Source organism: Canis aureus, chromosome 15 (genome assembly GCF_053574225.1).
Source record: "Canis aureus isolate CA01 chromosome 15, VMU_Caureus_v.1.0, whole genome shotgun sequence".
NCBI lineage: Eukaryota > Metazoa > Chordata > Mammalia > Carnivora > Canidae > Canis > Canis aureus.
In genome coordinates this window covers 61,391,478-61,416,857 of record NC_135625.1, presented here as the reverse complement: position 1 = coordinate 61,416,857, position 25,380 = coordinate 61,391,478, and the positions used below count along the sequence as shown (strand labels likewise).

At 40.6% G+C, this 25,380-nt stretch overlaps 2 protein-coding genes across 2 annotated transcripts; both read left to right on the top strand.

Moving 5' to 3' along the window:
- The first annotated feature begins 6,290 nt into the window (after positions 1-6,290).
- On the top strand, positions 6,291-12,568 carry LOC144284984 (putative inactive serine protease 58). Its single transcript, XM_077850204.1, has 5 exons — positions 6,291-6,602; positions 7,421-7,577; positions 9,121-9,371; positions 11,715-11,851; positions 12,287-12,568. The coding sequence occupies exons 1-5, from the start codon at positions 6,563-6,565 to the stop codon at positions 12,437-12,439; spliced, it is 738 nt and encodes a 245-aa protein (XP_077706330.1). The 5' UTR covers positions 6,291-6,562; the 3' UTR covers positions 12,440-12,568.
- A 6,038-nt stretch (positions 12,569-18,606) lies between these two features.
- On the top strand, positions 18,607-22,715 carry LOC144284983 (serine protease 58-like). Its single transcript, XM_077850203.1, has 6 exons — positions 18,607-18,761; positions 18,897-19,020; positions 20,720-20,858; positions 21,083-21,339; positions 22,247-22,386; positions 22,481-22,715. The coding sequence occupies exons 2-6, from the start codon at positions 18,981-18,983 to the stop codon at positions 22,628-22,630; spliced, it is 726 nt and encodes a 241-aa protein (XP_077706329.1). The 5' UTR covers positions 18,607-18,761; positions 18,897-18,980; the 3' UTR covers positions 22,631-22,715.
- Positions 22,716-25,380: the final 2,665 nt, after the last annotated feature.

Below are 25,380 nucleotides of genomic sequence, written 5' to 3'. Positions count from 1 at the left end.
TAAAACTATACTAATAGAAGCTTAGAAATGGGAAAGGCTTCATGGATGTTTTGATTCAGCAATTCAAAAATGTCAAGGACCAATTTATTCCTGTCTTTGCCCCCTGTGCATTACTGTCATTTACTGTCATTACTGCCAGTTTTTCCTAGGGATAAAGCCTTGTGATCAAAATGGCCATTGGAGCCCTGCTCTCCTTTGTCTGTATAGCAACTTTTGTTGTTGATAAAGAGATAAAGTTGTTCCCAGCAGATCTAGAAAGCTTCTTTCCCAGATGCCCCTGGCAGACATCATATTGTGTGTCTTTAACTGATTTTGGTCACTTGCACAAACCTGAGCCAATAATCTAATGGGATTATGTTGATTAATTTACAATTAAGTGACAAGGCATACCATCAGAGCAAAGTGTGGACTTTTTATTCTGCAAGATATTTGGCCTATTTGATATATGTTTGATTAACTGAGTAGTTATAAGGAGAGTTACCAAGAAAAGGAGGATTGGATGTTAAGGAGGCAGTCACAATCCCCACCAGAATAATCTAGTGTACTTACCGATAGAGTATCCACATAATCCTGAAAATCCAGAAACAACTCAAATATCCATTAATAGAGGATTGATTAAACAAATCTGGTGTGTCCTTCAGTGGAGACAATGTAACTATTCTATTCATTTATCCAGCCACTTACTCAACAAATACTTATTGGAGACTGCAATGTACTGGCCTTGATTTATGTGCTAAAGATACAGCAGAAGAAAACAGTCAAAATCCTACCTTCATGGTATATATATATATATATATATATATATATATATATATATATTCTCACTGGGTAAAAAGAAAACAAAAAGAGACTGTAGAATGTAATGCTGATTAACGCAAATGCTACAGTAAAAACAAACTGGATAAAAGTAAAAGGGTGGGTGACTAGAAAGCACAGACTGGCTTCTAAAGTACAGTTGACCTTTGAATAATATGAGGGTTGGGGCATCAACACTCAGCGTAATAAAAAATCCTTGCATAACTTATGACTCCCACAAAACTTAACTACTAATAGCCTACTGTTGGCCAGAAGCCTTAGTGATAACATAACAGTTGATTAACACTTATTTGGTATGCTATATGTACCACATACTATGCAGTAAAGTAAAGCAGAGAAAATGTTATTAAGAAAATCACGAGGAAGAGAAATACATTTGCACTTCTGTACTATAAGGTGTCCACATGTAAGTGGACCCATGCAGCTCAAACTCATGTTGTTCAAGGGTCAAAAATACTATCAGAGAAAAACATAAAATGACCTATGAAAACAGGGGTGCCAAGGTGGCTCAGTTGGTTAAGCAACCAACTCTTGATTTCAGTTCAGGTCATGATCTCAGGGTTCTGGGATTAAGCCCTGAGTAGGGCTTAGCGGAGAGTCTCCTTGATGATTCTCTCTCTTCTCTCTACCCCTCCTCCCTCTCATGCTCTCTCTCTCTTTCTCTCAAACAAATAAATAAATAAATAAATAAATAAATAAATAAATAAACAAACAAACAAATAAATAAGTCTTTTTTTCTTTAAAAAAAGACCTGTGAAAATAAGTTACAATTTAAAATAAAAAGCCCCTTTGTAGAGTCAGAAGAGATATCTCTCACCAAAATATATTTACTACAAATAAATACCTAATTCATAATTCAGTAAGATCCAGGAAGACATGGTATATTTGGAGCAAAAATAAGGAAATATATAAAGTGATAACAATCTGAGATTAGGAACAACAGCATAGAGGCAAAAGTGTTTTTTTTTCTTGCTATGTCTAATCATAGTAATAGATGAATTTACTTATCTTTTGCTCCTGAAAAGTCTGAGATGGCTCTCAACTGTCAACCTCATGGTTAAGACCTTTTGTACCTATATAAAATAAAGCAATATCTGCACATAGAAACTTAGCTCCTTGAGTAAATGTTTTTTTTCATATAGGATAGATAGGCTTGGTGGAAGTTTACTTCATATTGGTACACTTCATAATCCACTTGTTAGTTTTTCCATTAACAAGAAAAGAATTTCAGCATATGCTCAAGATGAATTTATCTGTGAAACTTTTCTTTAATAAGACAAAAAGAAGCTTCTTTTACCCTAGAAATCTCATTAAATTCATTATTTAAATGTAACTATTCTCATCATTCATCTTTTATGGCAAGTGATTTTAGTACTTGAAATCAAATTTTCAAAGGCCTTTTTTTAAAAAAAGATATTTACTTACTATCTTGGTATTATTTTAGTCTTACTTTTAAGGGTCAATTAAGTTCTGTCTCATTTGAATGGATACAAACAAAAGTATTTAATCTTAGAGTATTCATTTATTCTGAGTAGCTCAGTCCAATCATCGTCTATTTGTACTTCTCAGCTATGGGATCAGCTTAAACATAGTCTTATCATATGATCCAACAATCAAGATAAAAACTTATCTCCACACACAGACCTTCATATGGATATTTATAGCAACTTTTGTTGTTTGATAGATCATTTCTTTTTAGCACTGAATAATATTCCAGCTAGTGGAATGTCCCACAGTTTATTTATCAATACACCTACGGAAGAACATCTCTGTTGCTTCCAAGTTTTGACAACTACAAATAAAATTGCTATAAATATCCATATGAAGGTCTGTGTGTGGAGATAAGTTTTTATCTTGATTGTTGGATCATATGATAAGACTATGTTTAAGCTGATCCCATAGCTGAGAAGAGGTACGGGTGACGGGCACTGAGGGGAGCACTTGACAGGATGAGCACTGGATGTTATTCTGTATGTTGGCAAATTGAACACCAATAAAAAATAAATTTATTATTAAAAAAAGACATTGAGGAAACTTAAATGCATATCACTATGGGACAGAAGCCAAACCGAAAAGGCTATATATTGCATGATTCCAATGATAGGACAATTTGTAAAAGGTACAACCATGGTGTCCATAAAAAGAATAGTAGTTTCCAAGGGTCAGAAGTCAGGGAAAGGATAAATATAAATAGGAAGAGCCCAGAAGATTTTTAGGGCAGTGAAAATACTCTGTATGATACTCTCATGATACATGTCATTTATTATACATTTGTCCAAACCCATGGAATGTACAACACCAAGAGTGAACCCTGTGGTAAACTATGGACTGTGAGTGCTAATAGTGTGTCAGTGTAAGTTTATCGATTGTAACAAATAGACCACTCTGGTGGGGATGTAGGTAATGGAGGAGGCTATGCACTTGTGAGGGTAGGGGGTATATGAGAAATCTCCATTCCTTCCTCTCAATTTTGCTGTGAACGTAAAACTGCTCTTAAAAAAAAAAAAAGTTAAAAAATTATTTACTTTTTTTGTTGAGGGCAGATTATAGAGAATGGGCAAAACAAAAAGGCATTGCAAATGCTGGATGTACTAATAGTGGATAACTCTAAGTGGAGTTATAATTAGTGAGTTTTTATTGTTGTTTCATGTTTCTGTTTTTTTCCCCATATTTTTCTCAATAAACATGTAATAGATTTTACAGAGCAGAAATATTATTTGTTTTTAGTGAAATTCCCAGGCTGATTACTTCACAAAGCTAGTCGTAGCCCTTACTACCTTACAAAAGTCTCTTCATGCACACTCATGTCCCAGGAGGAAGGCAGCTAAGAAGGAGTGCAGTGCAGGGCAGGCTGGGACTACTGAGAGGCTCCACCCTCATCCTCCCACATCTGTTCAGAGTCTCACATTTGTCACCAGGTGTCATAAGCAAAATATGGTTACAACTGGAGGGGATAGTCATTTATTTTGGTAGAGAATTGTATTAGACTGGGGACCCCTGAAACCCATGGCACTCAATGATCTCAAATCCCTGACTTTAGGAACAGCATGTTCCAGGACAGTGCTGACCCAAAATACACAATTCTGTGAACCAGAGACATACTGAAGGTTTGCTATTTCTCAGTATTCAGGATGCATTTCTCATTGTTGCAGAGGTAAAAAAAAAAAAAAAAGTAATCAGCATAATCATCACAACTAGTATTTATTAAGTTTTTTCAATGTGTCACACATTCTTACACGCCTTTACGTAATATTCAGTCCTCACAACTATCCTATGAAATAGGTACAAATATTCCTCCCTACATGAGGCTTAAGAGGTCAACTGTTTTTCTCAGGATAAGACATCTAGTAAGTCCTGAAGCCAGGAATCAAATCCTAGAAGCTGGACTCCAGAGCCCATGCTCTTCACCATTAAGTAGGACTTCACAACAATATTTGAATATTGGGAAAGAAAGCTATCCTCTGAAGCTTGGAAAATATGGAAATACTATACTCAATTCACATTTACTTCATTTAATAAGCATTTACATAGTACTTCCTATTTGCCATTAGAACTCACTGTCGTAAGCTTTGTAATTAGAACATTTGAACATACCAGTGAGGAGTTCAGATTGAATCAGTAATCCAAAACTCCCAACATTGAAAACCACAGAGCCAGGTGGCTCACTGGCAAATTCTACTGAACATCTTTTTTTTTTTTTTTAAGATTTTATTTATTTATTTGACACACAGAGAGAAAAAGAATGAGTACAAGCAAGGGGAGCAGCAGGGGGAGAGGGAGAAGCAGGCTCCCTACTGAGCAGGGAGCCCAATGTGGGGCACAGTCCCAGGACCCTGAGATCATGACCTGGGCTGAAGGCAGATGCTTAACTGATTGAACCACCCAGGCACCCTCTACCGAACATTTAACACCCATCCTTCTCAGATTCTTCGAAAAAGTTGAAGAGGAGGGAGCACTTCCAAACTCATTCTATGAGGCCAACATGAGCCTGATACCAAAGCCGGAGAAGGAAGGACACTATAAGAAAACTATAGACTAATATCCCTGATTGAAACCACTATTTGTTTTGTATTTCTGGAAGGGGGGGACAGCCAGGAAGTTGTCATGTAAGGGTAACTTATAAACAGGAGTGCAGTGCATTGAAAAGAGTAATAAATGTCAAAGACAAAAACTGAAGGAGATTGATTTGATTCAGACTACTGTAGTAAGAGCACCCCAGATCAAAGAAGATGTATACACACACACAACACACTCACACACATATAGATACACACACACACACACACACACACAATGGAATATACTCAGTCATCAGAAAGGATGAATATCTACCATTTACATCAATGTGGATGGAACTGGAGGATATTACGCTAAGTGAAATAAGTCAATCAGAGAAAAACAATTATCATATAGTTTCGGAATATAAGAAACAGTGCAGAAGACCATAAGGGAAGAAGGGGAAACTGAATGGGGAAAAATCAGAGAGGGAGATAAACCATGAGAGATTCTGAACTCTGGGAAACAAACTAAGGTTGTTGAAGGGGAGGTTGGAGGGGATGGGTTAACTGGGTGATGGGCATTAAGGAGGGCACGTGACATGATAAGCACTGGGTGTTATACACAACTGGCGAATTACTGAAAACTACATCAGAAAATAATGACATACTATATGTTGGAGAATTGAATTTAAATTAAAAAAATAAAGATGCTTTCTACACACACACACAAGAAAAAAAAAAAAACAAAGATCAGAGTGTCTCAGCAGGATGGTTTTGCCTTAAGGCTTCTATAAACAAGTTATAGGTGGAGAGATTTGCAGTTGAAAAACTATTGTTTTGCAGTCAGGGGACTTCTCAGTCAGCTGAACAAAAAAAAAATGTTTCTCTGTGTTTAGCCAGTTTCAGGGGAAAAAAGAATTCTAAGCTTAGCTAATCATTCATGAGACAAAGAATGGGGAGTTGGAGGCTCTGAGTTGTCACCTCAGCGGGTGCAAGTAAAAGGGGAAAGGTCTGTGTTTGGGGGCATCTGAATGGCTCAGTGGTTGAGCATCGCCTTCAGCTCAGGTTATGATCCCAGAATCCTGGGATCGAATCCCACATCAGGCTCCTCGCATGGAGCCTGCTCCTCCCTCTGCCTCTGTCTCTGCCTCTCTCTCTGTGTCTCTTATGAATAAATAAATAAAATCTTAAAAAAAAAAAAAAAAGGTCTGTGTTTGGTCTTGTCACAGGTAAACCAGGGAGCCATCTAGAGTTTTATGGGAGCCATGAGAAAGAGTGGACAGAGTCTTTAGTAACTTCTGTGTGGAAGGGTAATTCTTTGTGGTAAGCCATTTCCCTGAACACAGAATTCCCAGAGGCTTTTTAACAAGTGAGGGCAGAGAGAGGGGGAACACAGTCACAAAGGGAGGAGGGGACCAACAAAGAAAGGCCATGTCACAGAGAGGGGAGGAAAAATGTCAGCATATCATCAGGACTCCTGAGAAATTTTGGATCAGAAAAGAGGCACCAGGGCCTTGACCTGTTCTGCTCCTTCCTCTTCTGCCCTGCACCAGAGACAGTGCACAGCTGGACCTTATATAACTGGGTTTTGAGCAGCACTAGTCTCAAGACTGCTATAAGATCCTGGCTTCTCCCTCTAAGCCCCAATTAACATTTCTGCCCAGCTGTCCTGACCTAAAGCTGGACTAAAGATTGGGACGGTTTACAGCTTGATCTTTACTGTGCTCCCTGCAAGATTGCTGCCTACCATGAAGCCCTGTCTCATCTTCACTCTCCTGAGCACAGCTGGTGAGCAGTTGGCCTTGGCCTCCTGGAGAGGGATGGGGTGGTGCACAGGAGAATGGTGGGGGTCTGTCAGAAGGGGAAGCAGGCAGCCACAACTGAAGGGACCAGAAGGGGCAGACATTTCCTTCAATTAACTGTTGAAGGAAACAAAAGGAACTGCTCCCTCTGCTGGCCAATCCCATCAGGGTGCTCTAACAGTCCCTCTGAGGCCTGTGAGCCTGTTGGGATGTATTGCTGTCATGCCCCACTCTCTCCTGAGACACAAGTTTGTGACTCCTTAGACTGCCACGTTTCCTGGCCAGCCACACTGCCCTCTGGCAAGGCAGCTGGACCCAGAGGAGTGGTCAGGGAAGACAGGTGGGCTGGATGGACTGGAAGCCATATGGCCCTGCCCCAAGCCTTTCCATCCCTCTCACTGCCAAAGTCAGGTGGTATGTAATTATGACTTCCATGCTTCGTTGGCAAAAGTTAATTAAAAATAATGTTTTGGAAAAAAAAAAAAGGTTTGAAAGCAATAATTCACACCCCCCCCCCCATTTTTGTAATACACCACACTGCCAATCAGGGTTTCTGATCAGCCCATAAGCTAGTTTCACAGAATTTTAATATATTTCCATCTCAAGCAAAGACATGTCAATGTCCCTACTGTGTATAGTTTGGGTGACATGTGTGATTTTCTCTGACTTTTAAAAAGATCTTCAAAATAAGTTGTAGTCCCTGGCATTTGAAAACATTAGGTCAGAAAAAAACTACCGTAGCCAACTCTTGCCTTTCATCCTGTTTGACTCTCTTTCCACCTGTGATCCCCATCAATTCTTTAGGAGTCGTTCTGGCCAGAGATTCTAAAGATGATGACCTAAACTTACCAGAAGATTTTACTATTCCTTACATGGTCTACCTGCAGTCCAGCCCAGAGCCCTGTGTGGGGTCTCTCATTCACCCTGAGTGGGTACTGACAGCTGCCCACTGCTCCTCACCGTAAGTATCCCTTTATTCTTGGGAGCTGGGAGGGATCTATTTAAACAAAAGCAGGCCTGGTGGGGCACAGCATCCTAGCAAGTCTTAATGACATCTGAAGGGAACTAGAAGACTCAAGAAGAGAGAAGATCTCCTTCCTAATAGGAAAAATATATCCATTTGGGTGGTTTAAGAGGAGATCAATAGGAAGGTTTCAGGAGACTCTCTCAAGGAGTATAAATAATATTCATTCATTCAACATATTATTGGGCATTTACTATATTCTAGGAACTGTTTAATGCACTGAGAAAAGAGTAAGGGAACAAGATGGAAATAAGTTTTCTCTCATGAAACTTGCATTCCGGTAGAGGATATAAGCCAAAACAAAAAGCACCCAAAAATAAAACACAAAAAGAGTGGCAAGCTGCAATGAGTAGGAATGAAACCAGGGATCTGCTTTAGTTAGGGTGGTCATGTCAGGCCTCTTTGAGGAGATGAGACCAACAGGAAAGGAAGAAGGCAGCTGAGTGTATAAAGCCTGGGAAACATTCCGGGCAGAGGGGACAGTGTACGTAGGGTCCCTAAAGTAGTAAAGATATTTGGGTATTTAGCAAGCTCAAAGAGCAGTGTGGACTGTAGTGAGTAGGCGAATATTCCGAGGATGAGTTGAAGAGTCAAGCAGAAGCCACAGGATGGAGGTAGTAAGAGAAGGACAAGGAAGTGCTGCATAAAATCCTGCTCTCCCTTGTAAATCTGTGTCCCTGCTGTGACTGCATGAGAACGTGCTGTGTGATTGGGACCTATTGAGGAGTCTACAAGGCTCATTTCAAACTCAGAGCTCTCAACCACCTGGTCACTCAAGACCATTTATTCAAACAGCCTGCTCTGCCCATGATAAGAAATACAAAGGACAGACAGCTCGTCCTCTTCAAGAATGGGAATTGGAAAATTTGATGTTCATTTCTCAGCCAGATCTAATGCATGAACTGATTTGGGTAGGAAATGGCACTTATATCTGTGTCATGACTGGACTCCTGGTGATGGAAGTAGATATGTTTGAATGTGTCCAGGAAATAGAATGGAAAATCAAAAATGGGAGTCCTAATAGACTACAAGCCTTGGGGATCAATGATAAAGAAGCCAGCACATCATAAATGTAGTGACATGGGCTTGAGAGAAGCTAGGAGGGATCTAAAAATATCCAGAAATGAAGGGTACAATGCACTTGCTCAAGAGCTGCTAGAGACAATGTAGTGCAGGCCCATCTCTATTACTTGTCCGTTCAGATCTTCCAAGTCTTAATAACAATAATAAAACTAGACTGTATCGAGTATGTTCTAGGTTGCAGATACATGTCAGGTTTTATACATACACTGACTCTAGCCCCTAATACAACAACCCCAGAAACTATTAGGACTTTTTGACAAATCAAAGCAGATCACTTCAGTTCTCAGGTCTGAGAGAAAAAAAATTAAGATTATTGGGAAGGTAACTCCTGACATTTGTTGCCATTCTGACCTTTTGTGACCCTGTTCTTCCCCACCTCTCTATCTTTCTTCCAAAGCGTTAAAATCCGCCTGGGAGTTTATCAACCTAGCATCAGAAATAAGAAAGAGCAGATACGGAACTACTCATTGATTATCCCTGCCCCTGAGTTCAAAGCACAGTCTCTGGAGAATGACCTGATGCTGATAAAACTGTCCAAGGCCGCTGTACTCAACAACTACGTGGGGACCATAGCCATATCTATGGAGCCCTTAACATTTAATGATTCCTGCTTTATCCCAACCTGGACTTGGAATCAATTCAAAAATCGTAAGTGTGTGGCTCTGTGTTCTTCATCTTGAGGAACGTTTCGGAGCTGGGAAAATGTAAAGGGATACACTTGAAGGGAACAGTTGCCATGAGGTAATGTTCTTGATCCTACTGGGATTATTGCCAGGACCTTATCCTACCAAGATTAGAAAGCAAGAGATATAACTCAAAGAGACGGATACAGGGCAGCCAATCTGATACCAATGAGTGGAGCAGTCAGTAACTGTTACATCTCTAGAACATTCAAGACACAAGTCCAGGGAACTGAATTCAGATAATGGTGGGGGAACTAGGAGTTCTCACTCTAAAAACAGTATCAAGGCATCCTATGGGATGGTGGTTTACTGTCTCACTGACAGCTGCTGGAAGTCCACCAAGCAATTCATCCAACAGCAGCAGGAAAACCAAAAACAGAACATATGGTGAAGGTGACAGAGGACATTTCCCACCCCCTGCCACAGACAACCCAACATATGTTGATGGTGATTCATTCAAGTGGACCCCGAGAGATGAGGGTAGCTGAGGGAGTTCTTCTACCCAAGAATGCAACTCTTACACCTACTACTTTGCCCGAGAGTCCCCCCTCAGAGGTGGACACCAGGGCATGCCCAGGGGGGTGATTATGACATGCTGTTGGTGTCTCTCTGACCTGACCTACCTCTGAGATAAATTGCCATGGCCCCTGTTGCAGGCACACCTGCCTCCAGCCTCTGAGCTCTGATTGGCATGAGCAGAGAAACTCTGGTCTTTGCAAGAGCATGTCTTACCGAGGACACTTATGAAAAAAGTTGCTTTCTTATGCAATTGTTGGTCGTTGGTGGGTCTTGACTTAATGTGGCTGCTAATAATCCGTCATGCTCTCTTTAGGGATTATCAGAGGATGACGGGGCCACCACGCAATATCTGAAATGAAATGATAAAGCTAAATTTATTGCTGGTTATAGTAGGGAAAAGCAATGCTGAACAGACACCAGTCTCACTGAGCGGAGTAGAGTACTGGCCCTTAACAGGATTTGGGGGGAAGCTTTTTTTTTTTTTTTTAATAGAGATTGGAGGACTTTCAAAGGCTTAAGGGGGTCGACATCTGTAGAGGCATGGCTGTTGTTCATTGCTTGGCACTTTGAGGTATGTTTATTGCAAGAGGTCTGATTGGCTGACTTTAAAAAGTGACATTTATGGTCTTGATGAAGCTGTGTTCACTGAGGCAATTGTCATGACATTAATCAGGTTTCAACTGTGCACTGATGGCCACAGAACAATCCATCTGTCCTGTAAAAACAAATAAAAAGTGGGAACTTTTATATTCTCAGTATTTGGCAACTTCATTTTTAACTCAGAAGCAACATTCCTGGAAATCTAAATGAATATATTTTCCGAACAAATAGAAATTTATGATTTTTATCCTTGACTTTCAAGTCTTATTCAAAGTAATTACAAAAGTAATTTATCACATCTTGTTTGAAAACAAAATAAAATCATACAAAGGTTTTATCACATGGGTTTTGCATGTCAGAATCACAGTAACAAACTAATTTTGTAAGCTCTTTGCTGCAAGACTTTGAATATTTATTAGGAATTCAATATTTCAAGGGCTTGGTTACTTTCACCTAGCTTATTCTACACATTTCAATTCAACTCCCATAAAAACTTAAAACTGAATATAACTCACCTCCCTTTTTTCTAACTTGACACTTTCTGTTTTAGGACATTAGGTTGGATATACTTCAGAAAAATTCTGCTCTGTAAGCAACACTAGGCTTAATTTGAGCTATCTCTAGTCACTTTTTGGTTCCTTCTTCCTTGCCACTCCCCACTAGAGACTAGAATTATATAACCCCTTGATTAGAAACTTTGCATCCTGAGGTTAACAGTAGAGTAACAATTACAATGAGGGAGATAAACACTATGACTTATAAGGGGGAAATATATATCCATACTTATACACACACACGCATACATTTTTAAACAATCTGTTTCATTAAAAAAGCAGCTTTAGACACATTAAAATAGTTTTTCTCCCTTTATGATTAACTATAAAGAGGTTGATGTAGACGCCAAAAATAAAGGGTTTTTTAGAGACACTGGTTTTGTGTCTGTCTGTTTTCATGGTCCTTTATAATCTTCTTGCGGATTTTCAAAGGGTTTCTAAATTAGGAATAAGAAAGGAAGGACAGATCTGATGTCTGATGTAAGGAGAACGTCATGCTCTAAATCTGCTGCTCTGACATAGATAGAGTTAAGAAACCCTAAGAAGGTTGGAATGTGTTTACAAAGAGGAAGTGATCACAAGAATGTGATAAACAGGGAAACCGTGGACTTCATTTGTCTTTTTTTCCCCCATAGTCAGTGACCCTGACATCCTGACTTGGATAAACCAACATTCTCATCCCTTCAGTGACTGCAGGAATATGATAGGAGAGAGAATGGCAGTAAACATCATGTGTGTGGGACAACCTTTAAGCATCATATCTAAAACCAAGGTATCTTTCTTTTCTTGAGACAGAACGATAGCAAGAGGTCAGTGAAAAGGAGAGGTGATTGTAGAAAATCAAATGGTGCTTTTCCAAAAGGCCAAGAGTCCCTCTTTTCTCCCCCCAGGTCTTTGGATTGGTCATTAATTCCCCTTCCCTCATTTTACAGTTCTGAGTAGAACTGTTTGTCTTTTCTCCCCCTGCTTGCACTCAGCTTGGGCTCAAGCTCGAACAAGAGAGGTGAGATCTAAAAAATATATAAAAATAAATGTAATAAAAAGAGAGAGGTGAGATCTAGGTGGATGTGAAGACAGGATTGTTACCTTTCAAGAAAATGAGTCTAGTCCTTTAGATGCCTCTGTGACTATAATAATGCCATATCTTAGGATTTATTCTTTTTCCATGAGGACCAATTAACATTGACCTCCTGTTCCCTCTCTCTAGCCAGAAGTTTCAGCTGCTCCAGCTGTCTGTGGTGGGAGGCTACATGGAATCTTATCCTGGGACAAAGGAAGTGTCACCCTGGGAAGTGAAGGGTTTTTCACAGAAGTTCATCCCTATGCAAGATGGATCATGAAAACCATTACTACCCACTGAGGGTATCCGCTTCTTTGTCCCTCAATGCAACATCTTCATGATTTCTATACTGAATTCACAACTCTCTCAATCTTTCTTGTTCTTGGACAGAATCCAAATAAGAAAACATTCAGTAAAAAAAAAAAAAAAAGTGGCACTAAGAATTCAAACTGTGACCCTGATCTTTTTATACGTAAACTGCAAGCATGATGAGAAATGTAGCAGCATACCGGCCATGTGTTCATTCCTTCAAAAAGTATTGGGCTATCAGCTGCTTAGCAGACATTGCATATGCGAGGGATACATGAGAAAATATGACCTGCACTTGGCCATCAAGCAGCCAATTATAACACTTTATGACTACTGTTACAGTGGAGGTGAGCAATAAATTTCAGGAGAGAAGAGAAAAAAAAACATTCCAGGTGTCAGAGCCCGGGGATACTTCACCAAATAGGCAGACAAATTAAGGGAGAATATTGTAAAGCTGAGGAGACAGTTAAGTAAAAGTTAGAAAAGCACAAAAATGTGGCATACTCTGGAGAAAATATATATGCAATAAATAATACTGGAAGGTAGAAAGTAAATGGTCAGTAGAGGAGGAGGCCAGACATGATAAAAGATTATTATTTATAGGTGAGCAAGGGTTAGGTAGCGAAGGACCTGATCTGTTAGGTGAAGAAATTTAGATTTTTAATCTTGTTGGAATCAGAGGGGTGTCGTTAAAACCTCTGCAGTAGAACATCATCAAATTCTTGAATTGGGAGATACCAAAGAAGCAGAACCTATACAGTTTACATGTATTGACTATGAGTAGAAAGAGAAAGAGAAGTGTCTGGAATAATGCCCAAGTCAGAAACTAGGGTAGATTGGGTAGATGGTCGTTCACAAACATAATATGCAGAGAACCTATGTTTTCATGTATAAAGGATCAGAGTACAGTCATGGGTAGGAGAGATGCTGGAGACAAAGATCTGGGTCTTAGATAATGTCTGGGCAATGACAACAGAGGGGTTGTATGGTTATGAGTGGTAGCCACAGACTTCAGGAGAGTTCTGTGCTACTGGGAAGAGCTCTGAGCAATGCTCGGTCCTTCTCTTGCATTGGCCTAGAGTGGGGAGATACAGAGCATTTTAGACCCATTAACCAAAGCATCTAAAAATACAGAATTGAGAGGATTCCAAGTCACCCAAAAGCAGGAATCCAGAGTAAGAGGCCATGGAGTTACAAACAGAGGAGGAACAGTGTGATAATGACATCATCTGTTAAAAAGGGAAGGAGGAACAGAAGGGGTCAGTGAGATGAGAGAGAACAATGCCGTGGAAGGAGAAGACTCTACAAAGAGTGAAGTGGTTTGGCATACATTCCATCACATGAGAGAGGTGGCGAACCCATGCATCTATAGAGATTGCAGGGGAGGAGAGGAGGGTTGATTCTGGGGCATTGATATACTCTGTTTTTCCTCCTCTACCAAAGCCAAAAAAAAAAAAAAAAAGCTGGGTATGACTAAGTCCATAGCTTATCCTGACACATAAAAAAAGAATCGAATCCTCAAATTTGGAAACTAAGGCCATTTAATTCAAATATGCTTCTTCTTTCTTGTAATCCTTGGCCATCCAAAGCACAAGCCCCTCTGTTTGCCTGTCTTCTCCAGCAGCCTGGTTCCTAGTTTCTCCCTGCTTCCTGTGTGTGATTCACTGCCCAACATCCCCTGCCCCCTTTACTGAATCACATTTAGATCATTCCAGAGTTTTTTTTTTTTTTTTTAGGATTTTATTTATTTATTCATGAGAGACACAGAGAGAGAGAGAGAGGCAGAGACACAGGCAGAGGGAGAAGCAGGCTCCATGCAGGGAGCCTGACGTGGGACTCGATCCCGGGACTCCAGGATCACGCCCTGGGCCAAAGGCAGGCGCTCAACCGCTGAGCCACCCAGGGATCCTCATTCCAGAGTTTTTAATAAAATACTCATCTGATCATTTCTTATAACTCTTAAGTTATGTCTTCAACACGTCCTAGAAATCCTACATGTCCCAAGTCACTGTCTGTACAGTTCTCCATAAAGGCCACCTCAAGCATTCTCCTCTCTCCTCTGGCCTTCAGTGCTTCATCTGCAGTGGATGACATCTGGTCTGCGAGTACCTGGAGGTTGAAACCGTCAGCTATAACTTCATTAACTTCCCACCTCCCTCCCTGCAAACATACTTAGTGCTTTTTCTTCCTCATTCTTTTCCTGGGAGCAGGACCCTGCTGTCTACAGCTTCTATCTCCACTGTGATGTGGATCACCTCTCCTCTGACTTCCTCATTGACCTGCTTTTTGAACATCTCTACTACTTTATATTTTTCCACTTCCCCTATCAACTTCTTCCTGTCACCACTGAAGCAGGATAAAGCCTGTTCCGCCTATCATTGGAGCCCAAGGATATGCTTCCTGGATCTGCTCTCTGGTTGCCTCCTGGGTCTTCTTTGTAGGCAGCTCCTACTTAACAATTCCCGAATGATCTGTTCTGTAGGATTCTCCTCAGTCTGTCTTAAAATTCTTTTGCTCTCTCTTTTGAGTCCTCATCCCCTATCTCTTCATTTGGTTAACTTTTACTCATGCTTTAAGCTTCAAACATCACTTCCTCAAGGAGGTCTTCTTCTGACCCTTACATTAGGGTCCTGGCTATGCACGTTTCTACCTCCCTTTCCTTCTCCTGTTTTGACATTCATGATGGCAAGTCTTCTTACACTTATTTCCCCTGCTGGTCTTTATAATCTGTGAGGGCAAGATTTTCATCTCCCTTACCACAAAATCATCAATATCCAATAAAGTGCTAGCACACGGTATGCATTTGTATTGGTTTTCCACTGCTGCATAAAACATTGCCACAAATTGAACAGTTTAAAACAACACGTATTATTTCACACTTTCTGTGAATCAGGAGTCCAATCATAACCTATGCGGGTCCTCTGCTCAGGGTCTAGCAAGGCTTTAAGGTAAGAATTTGCTTCTAAGCTTATTCAGGCTGTGGGCACAATTCATTTCCTTCTGATACCAGATGCTCGCTTTTTGCTGGCTCCTCGCTGAAAGCTGCCCTCGGGTCCTCGAGGCTATCCCTTGTGCAGTGTGGTCATCCATACATAGTTCTTTGTCACTTAGGCTTCCTCAGTGTGGCTGCCTACATCCCCAAGCCAGTGGGAAGAATCTTTCTTGTGCATGTTAGCAAGGTGGATGTGTGTGTGTGTGTGTGTGTGTGTACACGATGTTCAAGTTATGTATTAACATGATTATAAGAATGACATCCCATAATTTTGCCATATTCTATAAGTTCAAAGTTCAGAGGAAGTCAGGGTCTGTCCTGGGCTTCGGATCTGTCTAAAATCTTCAATACAATTTCATCAAATAATACATTTATTGGATCCTTATCTCTCACACAATAAATACTTATGCAAGTCTTATATGTGCAAGGCTTATATAATAAGGCTTTTCATTATATAATTTCTGTTTATCTTTCTACCTGGTTCTTAACACTTCCACTGCAATACGTGGTTGCTGTTCTACAAACACACCATGTTGTTTCATATATTTATGCATTTACAGAAGCCTTTCTCTCTTTTTGAATTATTTTTTCTCTTTTTCTCTCTTTTTTTTTTATGTCAGACAACCTCTTTCCCCTTCTCTAAGACCAAGGTAAAGTATAAGATTTTGGATGTGCCTTCCTTACACACAATATAGACTGAAGTATCTTTAACCTTATGCTCTAAGGCACATCCCTCAATTTTAATATTTTTTCCCACATTAAGAAACAAAACAAATGAGCATAGGGAAAAAAGGAGAGAGAGAGAGAGAGAGAGATAGAGAGAGGCAAACCAAGAAGCAGACTCAACTACAGAAAACAAACTGGTGGTTGCAGAGGGGAAGGGATGGGGGAATGGGTGAAATAGGTGATGGGGATTAAGGAGGGCACTTGGTGTGATGAGCACCAGTGGTGTGTGGAGGTATTGAATCAGTATATTGTACTCCTGAAACTAATATTATACTGTATAGTAACTGACTAAAAATTTAAAATGTGCTCCCACATGTTAATATGAAAAATTTTAAACATGCAACAAGGCTGAAAGAATTTTATAGTGTACACCTGTAGCTCCATTACCTGGATTCTATCACCAAGTAACCTATTTTTTAAATTCATATCTTGCATTGATGTGGTATATTTGTTATAGCTGATGAATCAATACTGTTAGTAACTAAAGTCCATAGTTTATGTTATGGTTTGCTCTTTATGTTATGTAGTATTAGGGATTTGGACAAAAGGCATAATGTTATGTATCCGTGACATTGACATGATAATTATAGTATCCTACAGAATAATTTCACTTCTCTAAAATTGACCTGTTCTAACCTGTTCATCCCTGTCCCTACTCCCCAAACTCTGACACCACTCATCTTTTTATTGTCTCTATAGGTTGCTTTTTGAGCATCTCTACTACTTTATATTGTCATTCTAGGTCTATGTCTATATTGTCTAGGTCTATGTCTATATATGTCTATATTGTCTGCCTCCTTATATTGTCTTGTCTACTACTTTAAAATGTCATTCACTGGCACCATACAGTAATTGATATTCTTTGGCTTCAATGCTTAGTCATATGTATTTAAGGATTCTCTATGTCGGGGAATCCTTGGATGGCTCAGCGGTTTAGTGCCACCTTCAGCCCAGGGAGTAATCCTGGAGTCCCGGGATCGAGTCCCACGTCGGGCTCCCTGCATGGAGCCTGCTTCTCCCTCTGCCTGTGTCTCTGCTTCTCTCTCTCTCTCTCATGAATAAATAAATAAAATCTTTAAAAAAAGGATTCTTTATGTCTTTCATCTTTTTTTCTTTCATCTCTTGATAGCTCAATTTTTAAAAAATCATTGAATAATACCTATTCCAGTGTGAATGTACCACACTTTGTTTACTATTTACTTATTTAAGGACATATTGGTTGCTGCCAAAGTTTGGTAGTTATGACTAAAGCTGTTGTAATTATTCATCTGTAAGATTTTGTGGACATAAATTTTCAATTCATTCAGGTCATACCCAGGAGCGCGATTGCTGCCTCATATGGTAAGATTATGTTTAGCTTTGTAAGAAACCACCAAACCATCTCTCAAAGTGGCTGTACATTTTGTATCCCTATCAGCAACAAATGAAAATTCTTGTTATTTTACAACCTCACCAACATTTGGTGTCCTGTGCCTCAAACTTTAGCCATTCTACTAGGTGTGTAGTGGTATCTCATTGTTGCCTTAATTTGTTATTCCCCATTGTACGTTGATAATCTTTTCATATGCTATTTGCCATCCGTACACCCTCGTGTTGTTATGGACTGAACTGTGTCCTCCCAAAATTCCTATGTTGAAGCCCCAAGCCCCAAAGTGACTGTATTTGGAGATAGGTCTTATAAGGAAATAATTTTGGGGAAATGAGGTCATTAGGATGGGGTGCTATTCTGATAGGATTAGTGTCCTTATAAAAAGAGACACAAGAGAGCTGGCTCTTTTTCTCTGTACACATAAATACAGAGGAAGTGCCACATAAGGACACAGTGGTCTACAAGCCAGGAAGAAAGCTCTCACCAGAAACTGAATTTTCTGGCACCTTAATCATGGACTTCTAGCTTCTAGAACTGTGAGAAAATAAATGTCTGTTGTTTAAGCCCTGGAGTCTGTGGTATTTTGTTATGGCAGCCTGAGCAGATGGATGCATTTGGGAAGGTACCTGTTCAGAACCCACTTCTTAATTGGGTTGTCATGTTCTTGTTGTTGAGTTTAAAGATTTCCTTATATATTTTGGATCCAGATCATTTAATGGACAATGTGTTTTGCAAATATTTCCACCGAGACAGTGATAGAGGTAGAATTTTAGCTCTGACTACCTTGTTTTAAAATTGCCTACTCAGGAACCTATCATCCCCCCTAGTCTATGGACTCTCTGAAGGCAGAGCAGTGTGTTCACATTTAGGCATCCTCCATAGTGAGCACAGAGCCTAGCACAAGTCAGACATATAATATAGATCATAGGCTGGCTGGTTGAATAAATGAGTGGGTAAATAGTGACATGAAAGGAAAAGCTGATATAACTCAAGGAGGAGGTCAGGGTCAGGCAGAGGGGTCAGGCCAGCACCAGAAGGCTGGGTTATGGTGGCTGGAGACAAATGTCTGTGTCACACAATCAGGGGATAGCATCACACAGATGGGAGGGGTCCCTGTCCTGAAGGTAGTAGTATAGAAAAGGGCCTGATTTCAGAGTTTGACAAAAGGTAGACCAGAGAGGAGGGGGCTGTGGAAATACTGTGAGCTCCAACATCTCTCAGATTAGGTATGTTTTTCCCCTGAAAAAGGAGAGCAAAATGCTGAATTCCAGATCCATTCTCTACTGTGTCAGGGACCAAATCACCTGATCTCCATTCTTGTCCTTCTGACACCTGACACCATCCTCTCTTCTGACCTATAGATACCTCTCCTGGAACTGAATCCTGCCACTGAAAGAATTCAGATGAACTGAACTTCATCCTTTGAAAAGGCTTTTGATATCAATATGAAGTTTATCCTCTTCTGGGCTCTTTTGAACCTATCTGGTGAGTATCTTCACATTTTTCTCTTTCCTTGCCAAAGAGAAATCCTGGAGGAATCATGAAAGATAGACAGACACAGACAGGAGGCACATTCCAGACTACAAGTGTAGAACTGGCTCTCCCTCACCACTGCCATGATCCCCACCAGCTTTCCACCTGTGACACTGCCTGCCTGCCCCATCTCAGCCTGATTGCTTGTATAGTCTTTGAGGAGGCATGTACACCAAAACCCTAATACCAGCCCCACTCCTGAGAAAGACTGTGGCCCGACTCTGGGCCCTTCTAGAAGAGGACTGTTGTGGGCACAAGGGAATGAGAAGTGGAGGCAGGTGTTGAAAACAGAGGTTCAATTGATGGACACAGCAAAGCATTCAATGGTTTTTGGTCTTGTCCTGGCAGGTTTCAGTTACTCAAGCAAAAACCTTAGAAGCATTCATGAAATCTCTTTCTCTCACACCCCACATTCAATCTGTTTGGAAAATTTTTTTGGTTCTATCTTCTAAATATATCCCAAATCCAATCACATCTCACCACCTCCACTGCTCACGATGGCCAAGCCATCATCTTTTGCTTGGATTACCACATGAATCCTCTAACAGGCCTCTCTGCTTTCGACTCCTACACTCAGTATTTCTCCACAAGGAAATGACCATCAGTGCCTTACACAAAACCCTAATGTGGCTTCACAGTCCTTCAGAAGAAAGTCCACAACCTTATGATGCTCTACAAAGCCCTGCATCACTGCTTTGACCTCCATCCTTTCCTGCCCTTCTCTCTCTCCCCTGCCACCTCAGCCACACTGGCCTTTGTGATGCTCCTAAACAAGTCTTAGGACTCTTGCTTCAGCTATTTCCTCCACCTGAATCCAAGTTCCCCAGATATCTGATGGTCTAACTTTCCTATCTTCATTTAATTTGTCATCTCTCATGCTATCTACATGGTCTACCTAAACTAAGGTGTAATATTGCAGAATTCCCCACCACACACACACACACACACACACACACACACACACACATCCATCCGGTACTGTCTTTTCCTCTTTCCCTGTTCTACTATTTTTCCCACAGTACCAATCATCATCTAATACACTAGATTATTTACTTATGTATTGTGTCTACTGTTATGGAATGTCTTCTCTCATCAGAATGTATGAGAGCAGGGCTATTTCTCTGCATAGTTCCCTATAAAGCCCAAGCCACCTATAACAAAGCCTGGCACATATGAAGTGCTCATACTTGCTTGTCAAATGAATAAATTATCTCCCTCTCCTCAGATTCCGTGAGCAGGTAGTCTGTTCTTTAAATCACTCTTATATTGTTTTTCCCTGCATTGTTGTAGAGAATAAGGAGTCAGACTAGTAAAAGCATTCTTAAAAAGGTAAAAGCATTAAGTTGCTCATGAGTAGATTTAACATATGTTCCCTGAATTGTAGAAGGTATTTAAGAACATTTGTATTTTAATCTGAAAAATATTTAGTGACAACAAAATGAAAAACACCTTTATCTGTTGAAATTGAGATGTTTCTATCATTTTCTTCATGTTTTTAGAACAAACTAAGCCAGTTTGCAAATTCAGCTTACAGATAAAGGTATTAGAGAGAAAGGTAGGGGAACTTGAGCATATTAAATAATTTTCCTTGTTTTTTTCTAGTGATCCCTGCAAAAATCTCAGAATTTCCTGTATATGTTTCTCTTTCCAGTTGCTCTGGCCTATGATCCAGATTACCAACATGGCACTGCTCCCCCCTACCTGGTCTATTTGAAATCTGATTACTTGCCCTGTGTTGGGGCTCTGGTCCACCCCCTTTGGGTGATCACAGCTGCACATTGCAACTTACCGTGAGTAATAAGCCCCCAGTGCTACTTTACACTTTAGGTTCTCAGATTGGGCATAGACTCAGATCCCTGTCTGGCTCCATTCTCTAATGAAGTGGGATTTGGGAGGCCTTCTGAGGGTGTTTATTGGTAGAGAAAAAGGCCTATAGGAAGGGGCTAAAAGAGGCCCATGGGAATGGATACATTATCTCCGTCAAGTCTTCTCTCAAACAACTATATTGTTCCAGAAAACTTCGGGTGATGTTAGGGATTACAAATCCATCAAATCCTGATGAAAAGGATGTACAAGTTGTTGGCTATGAGAGGATGATCCATCATCCACGCTTCTCAGTTACTGCTATTGAGAATGACCTCATGTTAATCAAGCTGAGAGAAAATATTGAACTCAATGACTATGTGAAAGTGGTCAGTCTGCCTGAAGAACCTGTCCGTGAGGAAGCCATGTGCATGGTCTCCACGTGGGCCTACAATCTATGTGATGACTGTGAGTCACCTCATGATAATCTTTTCTCTCAGAGTATGACACACTCTGTCCCTTCTCTACTCTTACCTTCTGCAATTGTTCCCAAAAAAGACTTCTTTCCAACCTCTTAATTCATCCTTATTATCTCTCCCCCCTTTCCCTGTACTTCCCTGAAGGAGTCACAGATGTAGTTAGTTAAGCATTTAAATTTCTAGAAAAATTTAAAGTAATTCGTTTCATCTAATGCAGAGATGTCTCATATTTACATATAAATTCCAGGAATTTATCTCTTTTATAAAAAGATAGACACTTGTATCATGAGAAATGGTTAGTCTGCTCATTTCCTGTTGTCCAAGCAGCCATAGTTGTGATTTCTCTGTGTTTGATCTCCTTTTCTTTTTAAAATTTTTTAAGAGCATAGATCTCTCTCTCTCTCTTTTAAAAGATTTTGTTTATTTATTCATTCATAAGAAGCACAGAGATAGAAGCAGAGGCATAAGCAGAGGGAAAAGCAGGCTCTCTGTGCAGATCCTGATGTGGGACTAGATCCCAGGACCCTGGGATCATGCCTTGAGTTGAAGACAGATGCTCAACCACTGAGCCACCTGGCACCCTCTTTCTTTCTTTCTAGATTATTTGTTTATCTATTTGACAGAGAAAGAGAGCAAGCACGAGCATGGGGAGCAGCAAAGGGAGAGGGAGAAGCAGACTCCCCACTGAGCAGGGAGCCCAATGTGGGGCTGGATCCCAGGACCCTGGGATCAAGATCTGAACTGAAGGCAAATGTTTAACTGACTGAGCCACCCAGGAACCCCTCTCTTTTCCTTCCTTCCAGAAGAAAAAATATGTTGAAAAAGAAGGCAACAAAAAGAAGGAGGTTTGTTAGATACTAACTCTTAAGGAAGTTGTACATCTTTCTTTCTCCTAGCCAAGGAGCCCGACTCACCACAGAGCGTGAACATATCCGTAATCTACAGGGATGAGTGCCTCGATGCCTATAAAACCCAAAGGATCCAAGAAAATATGCTGTGTCTGGGCATTGTGCCAGGAAGGAGGCTGCCCTGCAAGGTAATGTACTCTTGATGCCTAGTTTTCCCATTTTATTTCTTGTGTCTTTTGCCAGAAAGATAAGATAACCCTATTTCCCTTTTTATTCTGGCAGGAAGTCACAGCCGCCCCAGCAGTCTGCAATGGGGTACTTCAAGGAATATTGACTTTTTTAGATGGATGTGTTTTGAGAGCTGATGTTGGAATCTACACCAACATCTTTAAATACATGTCCTGGATTAGAAATACAATCAGAGACAACTGAGCTGCCATGGCAGGAATTCTAGATCATGTGACACAACCTGTGCCTATGTCCAGCCTCACAATTAAACCTAAATAGATGCCCTGGGTTGCATCAGGCATGCCTGTCTCACTTCTACCCAACAGAGTGGGTGATTGGTACCTCCCCATACCATGACTATACATGATAATCTTCTTCCCCTTTTGATGAAGATGACAAACTCCATACCCCTTAGGCAGTTGAAGTTTATGAGGTGGGGATTGTGTTCTAACAGAGATCACAGGCTATGGGAAAAAGGCCCACTCAGCCATTTTGGGTAATAAAACCCCTATTACTTGCACTGAATTAACATGTGCTTTTGGCAAGTTACCCATGCTAGAAGGGAAAAGGAAGCCTGACAAAGAGTGAGCTAACAAGAAGCATAGGTGAGGGAAAGAAAAGGTTCTAGGAAGGAGCCTCTAAGAGGTATTGCATAGTTTCCCCTTGCCTATGTAACTATCAAGAACAGCCATAGATCTTGCTCATTCATTTTGCAGGATTCTGGGTAGGGACTTGAGCTATGAGGGGTTAATACAAAAGTGAACTAGGGCATAGGACAAAGCAGATGAAACAGGGAGTCCAGGTCAGATTTTGCCAGCACATGCTTGCCCTTTCTCTTATGCCAGCTGCCACAGAGACTCCATTCTCTCCAACTATTACTCTTATATTTTTCTTCCTTCTTCCCTCTCTTTTCACCTCACCCCTGCAGTTCCAGTTACCACGTGAGAGTTTTAATTGATAGTTACTGAGGATCAAAATCACAGAAACCAAAATGATTTTTAGAGGGTTTTGCCTGTGGCCACTTTGGGTGGACTGTTGAAAACTTACAGTCCAGCGAGCGGACACAGGAGCTCCTCTCAGGAAGCAGAGTGTGCAGCTTGCAGAGTTAAAATGCAACATTTTGTGTTTGGTTTATTAAGGCAATTGTGAGAGCTTCACCTTCATGTGTGTTATTAACTGACATTTTAGCTATGGGATAAACAGATGGTTTTTGCAGGAGAGTACCTCACCCTCTGGGGATGTTTCCCACCTTAAAAATGGTGCTACAATTTCAATAGTTCATCCTGGTATCTTATAAGGCTAGTTGATTCTAGGTGATGAAGCATATGTCAAGGACACCGAATTCCATGGTCATCAGCCTACTGACTCACGACTGTCACTGTACAGTGACTTCCTTGGTTGGAAAATACATTCCTTTGTTGTGGGGTACATAAGGGTTTCAGTTAATTCAAGGATGGTGGTGCTAGAAAGGTGACAAGGGATAGAAAAATCCAAATCTAGACTATATCATTTTTGGTGAGGAAAATAGCTATTCTCTCTGTGTTGAAAAGGGCTGCTGGGGGTACCTGGGGTACATACAGTACTACATCAAGACTATATCAAGGCTGAGATTGGTCATTGACACTGTCACAGTGGATCTGCAGCAATGGTGGTAGCAATGGTGAGACTTGCAGGGAGCCTGAATATGCTCCATCTGGACCCACTATATGTTTATGGAGCCACTAAAAAGCACGAGAGGGAATGAAGAAAGACTTCAGAATAGATCTGCTTATCTCTCTGATTATTAAAGTCTACCGAATCAAAAGCATTTTAGTGAGAGTTCTCATGGGATACAATATTCTCCTTCTCTAAACTCACCCTGAAAAATCCTACTACATAATTTTCCCCTAAATAGCTAATCTCCATTCCCTCCACCTTCCCCCTTCTGATTGCCTGTCAGGGCAGACCACAAGCCATTCCCAAGAAATTCAACTTCAGGGAAGAAAATAACCAGACGTGTTAATTGAATTTCTGTCTCCTGAGAAGAATGAGATTCTTCAGGGCATCCCTCTGAGGGGTTTTATTATCATAATAGTAGACATGCAATCAGTACCAATGTATCAACCAGTGAAGTCTTTCCACCCTCAAGAAACTGTTTATGAAGAAGTCTCTTTGAAGTCACTGCATGGCTTAAGGGAAGATTCCCTGGAGCAATTGCTTGGGCAATTTATTCGGACTTTCGGGGTCTAATTTACCCCTTTGGTCCACTTATACTCTGAGTTGGGGCTGGAATGTTGCTGAGCATACCCCAGTCACTGACAAAGAGTCAGGTGGCCCCACCTAGAGCAAGTTTCACGGCCAATTGGTGATCTGGAGTCAGGCATTTAGTTTCTACTAGACCCCAGTGGCAAACCAGAAGCTATTTCCCAAAAAGAGAAAAGGAGCATGACTTTGCCACCATCTTTTGGGACCCCTATCTTGATTTTATTAGGTTTTGCTGTGTCATTTAGTACACTAAAAATGATACTTCTAGAACCATTGAATCTACAGAGTTTTAAACCGAAGAAACAGCCAATTGTGCTTCAACCTGTGCTGGAGGCAAAGTCTTTTCTGAATTAGTATCTTTCTAACCTATCAACTTTCTAGATCACTCATGAAATGGTTCAGAGCAGGATACCCTGATGAGATATATGTTGCTTATAAAATTTAGAGGTCTTCAGATATCATTCTTCATAGTAGGGAGCACAAGTATAACAATGTGTTCATTTCAATAGAGGAATCCAACATATACCCACAAGGTTCACTAGTTATATCACCTACCCACTACCACACACCTGTCTTTCCAAGACACCCAGGAACCTTGCTACTTCCTGTCATCTCATCCTACCAACATGATATCATCAATACAACAGATCAGTGTGGTGCGCTTGGAGATTTTCAAGTTCCTTAAATACTATATTCAGGTTCAGGAGCAG

Excerpts from the sequence above, each read along its gene's own strand:
- LOC144284984 (XM_077850204.1), top strand. The coding sequence starts at position 6,563 with ATGAAGCCCTGTCTCATCTTCACTCTCCTGAGCACAGCTG. Across the intron at positions 9,372-11,714 it reads TTGGAATCAATTCAAAAATC|TCAGTGACCCTGACATCCTG; the intron begins GTAAGTGTGTGG and ends TTTCCCCCATAG. Across the intron at positions 11,852-12,286 it reads GCATCATATCTAAAACCAAG|CCAGAAGTTTCAGCTGCTCC; the intron begins GTATCTTTCTTT and ends CCCTCTCTCTAG.
- LOC144284983 (XM_077850203.1), top strand. The coding sequence starts at position 18,981 with ATGAAGTTTATCCTCTTCTGGGCTCTTTTGAACCTATCTG. Across the intron at positions 20,859-21,082 it reads GCTGCACATTGCAACTTACC|AAAACTTCGGGTGATGTTAG; the intron begins GTGAGTAATAAG and ends ATATTGTTCCAG. Across the intron at positions 21,340-22,246 it reads CTACAATCTATGTGATGACT|CCAAGGAGCCCGACTCACCA; the intron begins GTGAGTCACCTC and ends TCTTTCTCCTAG.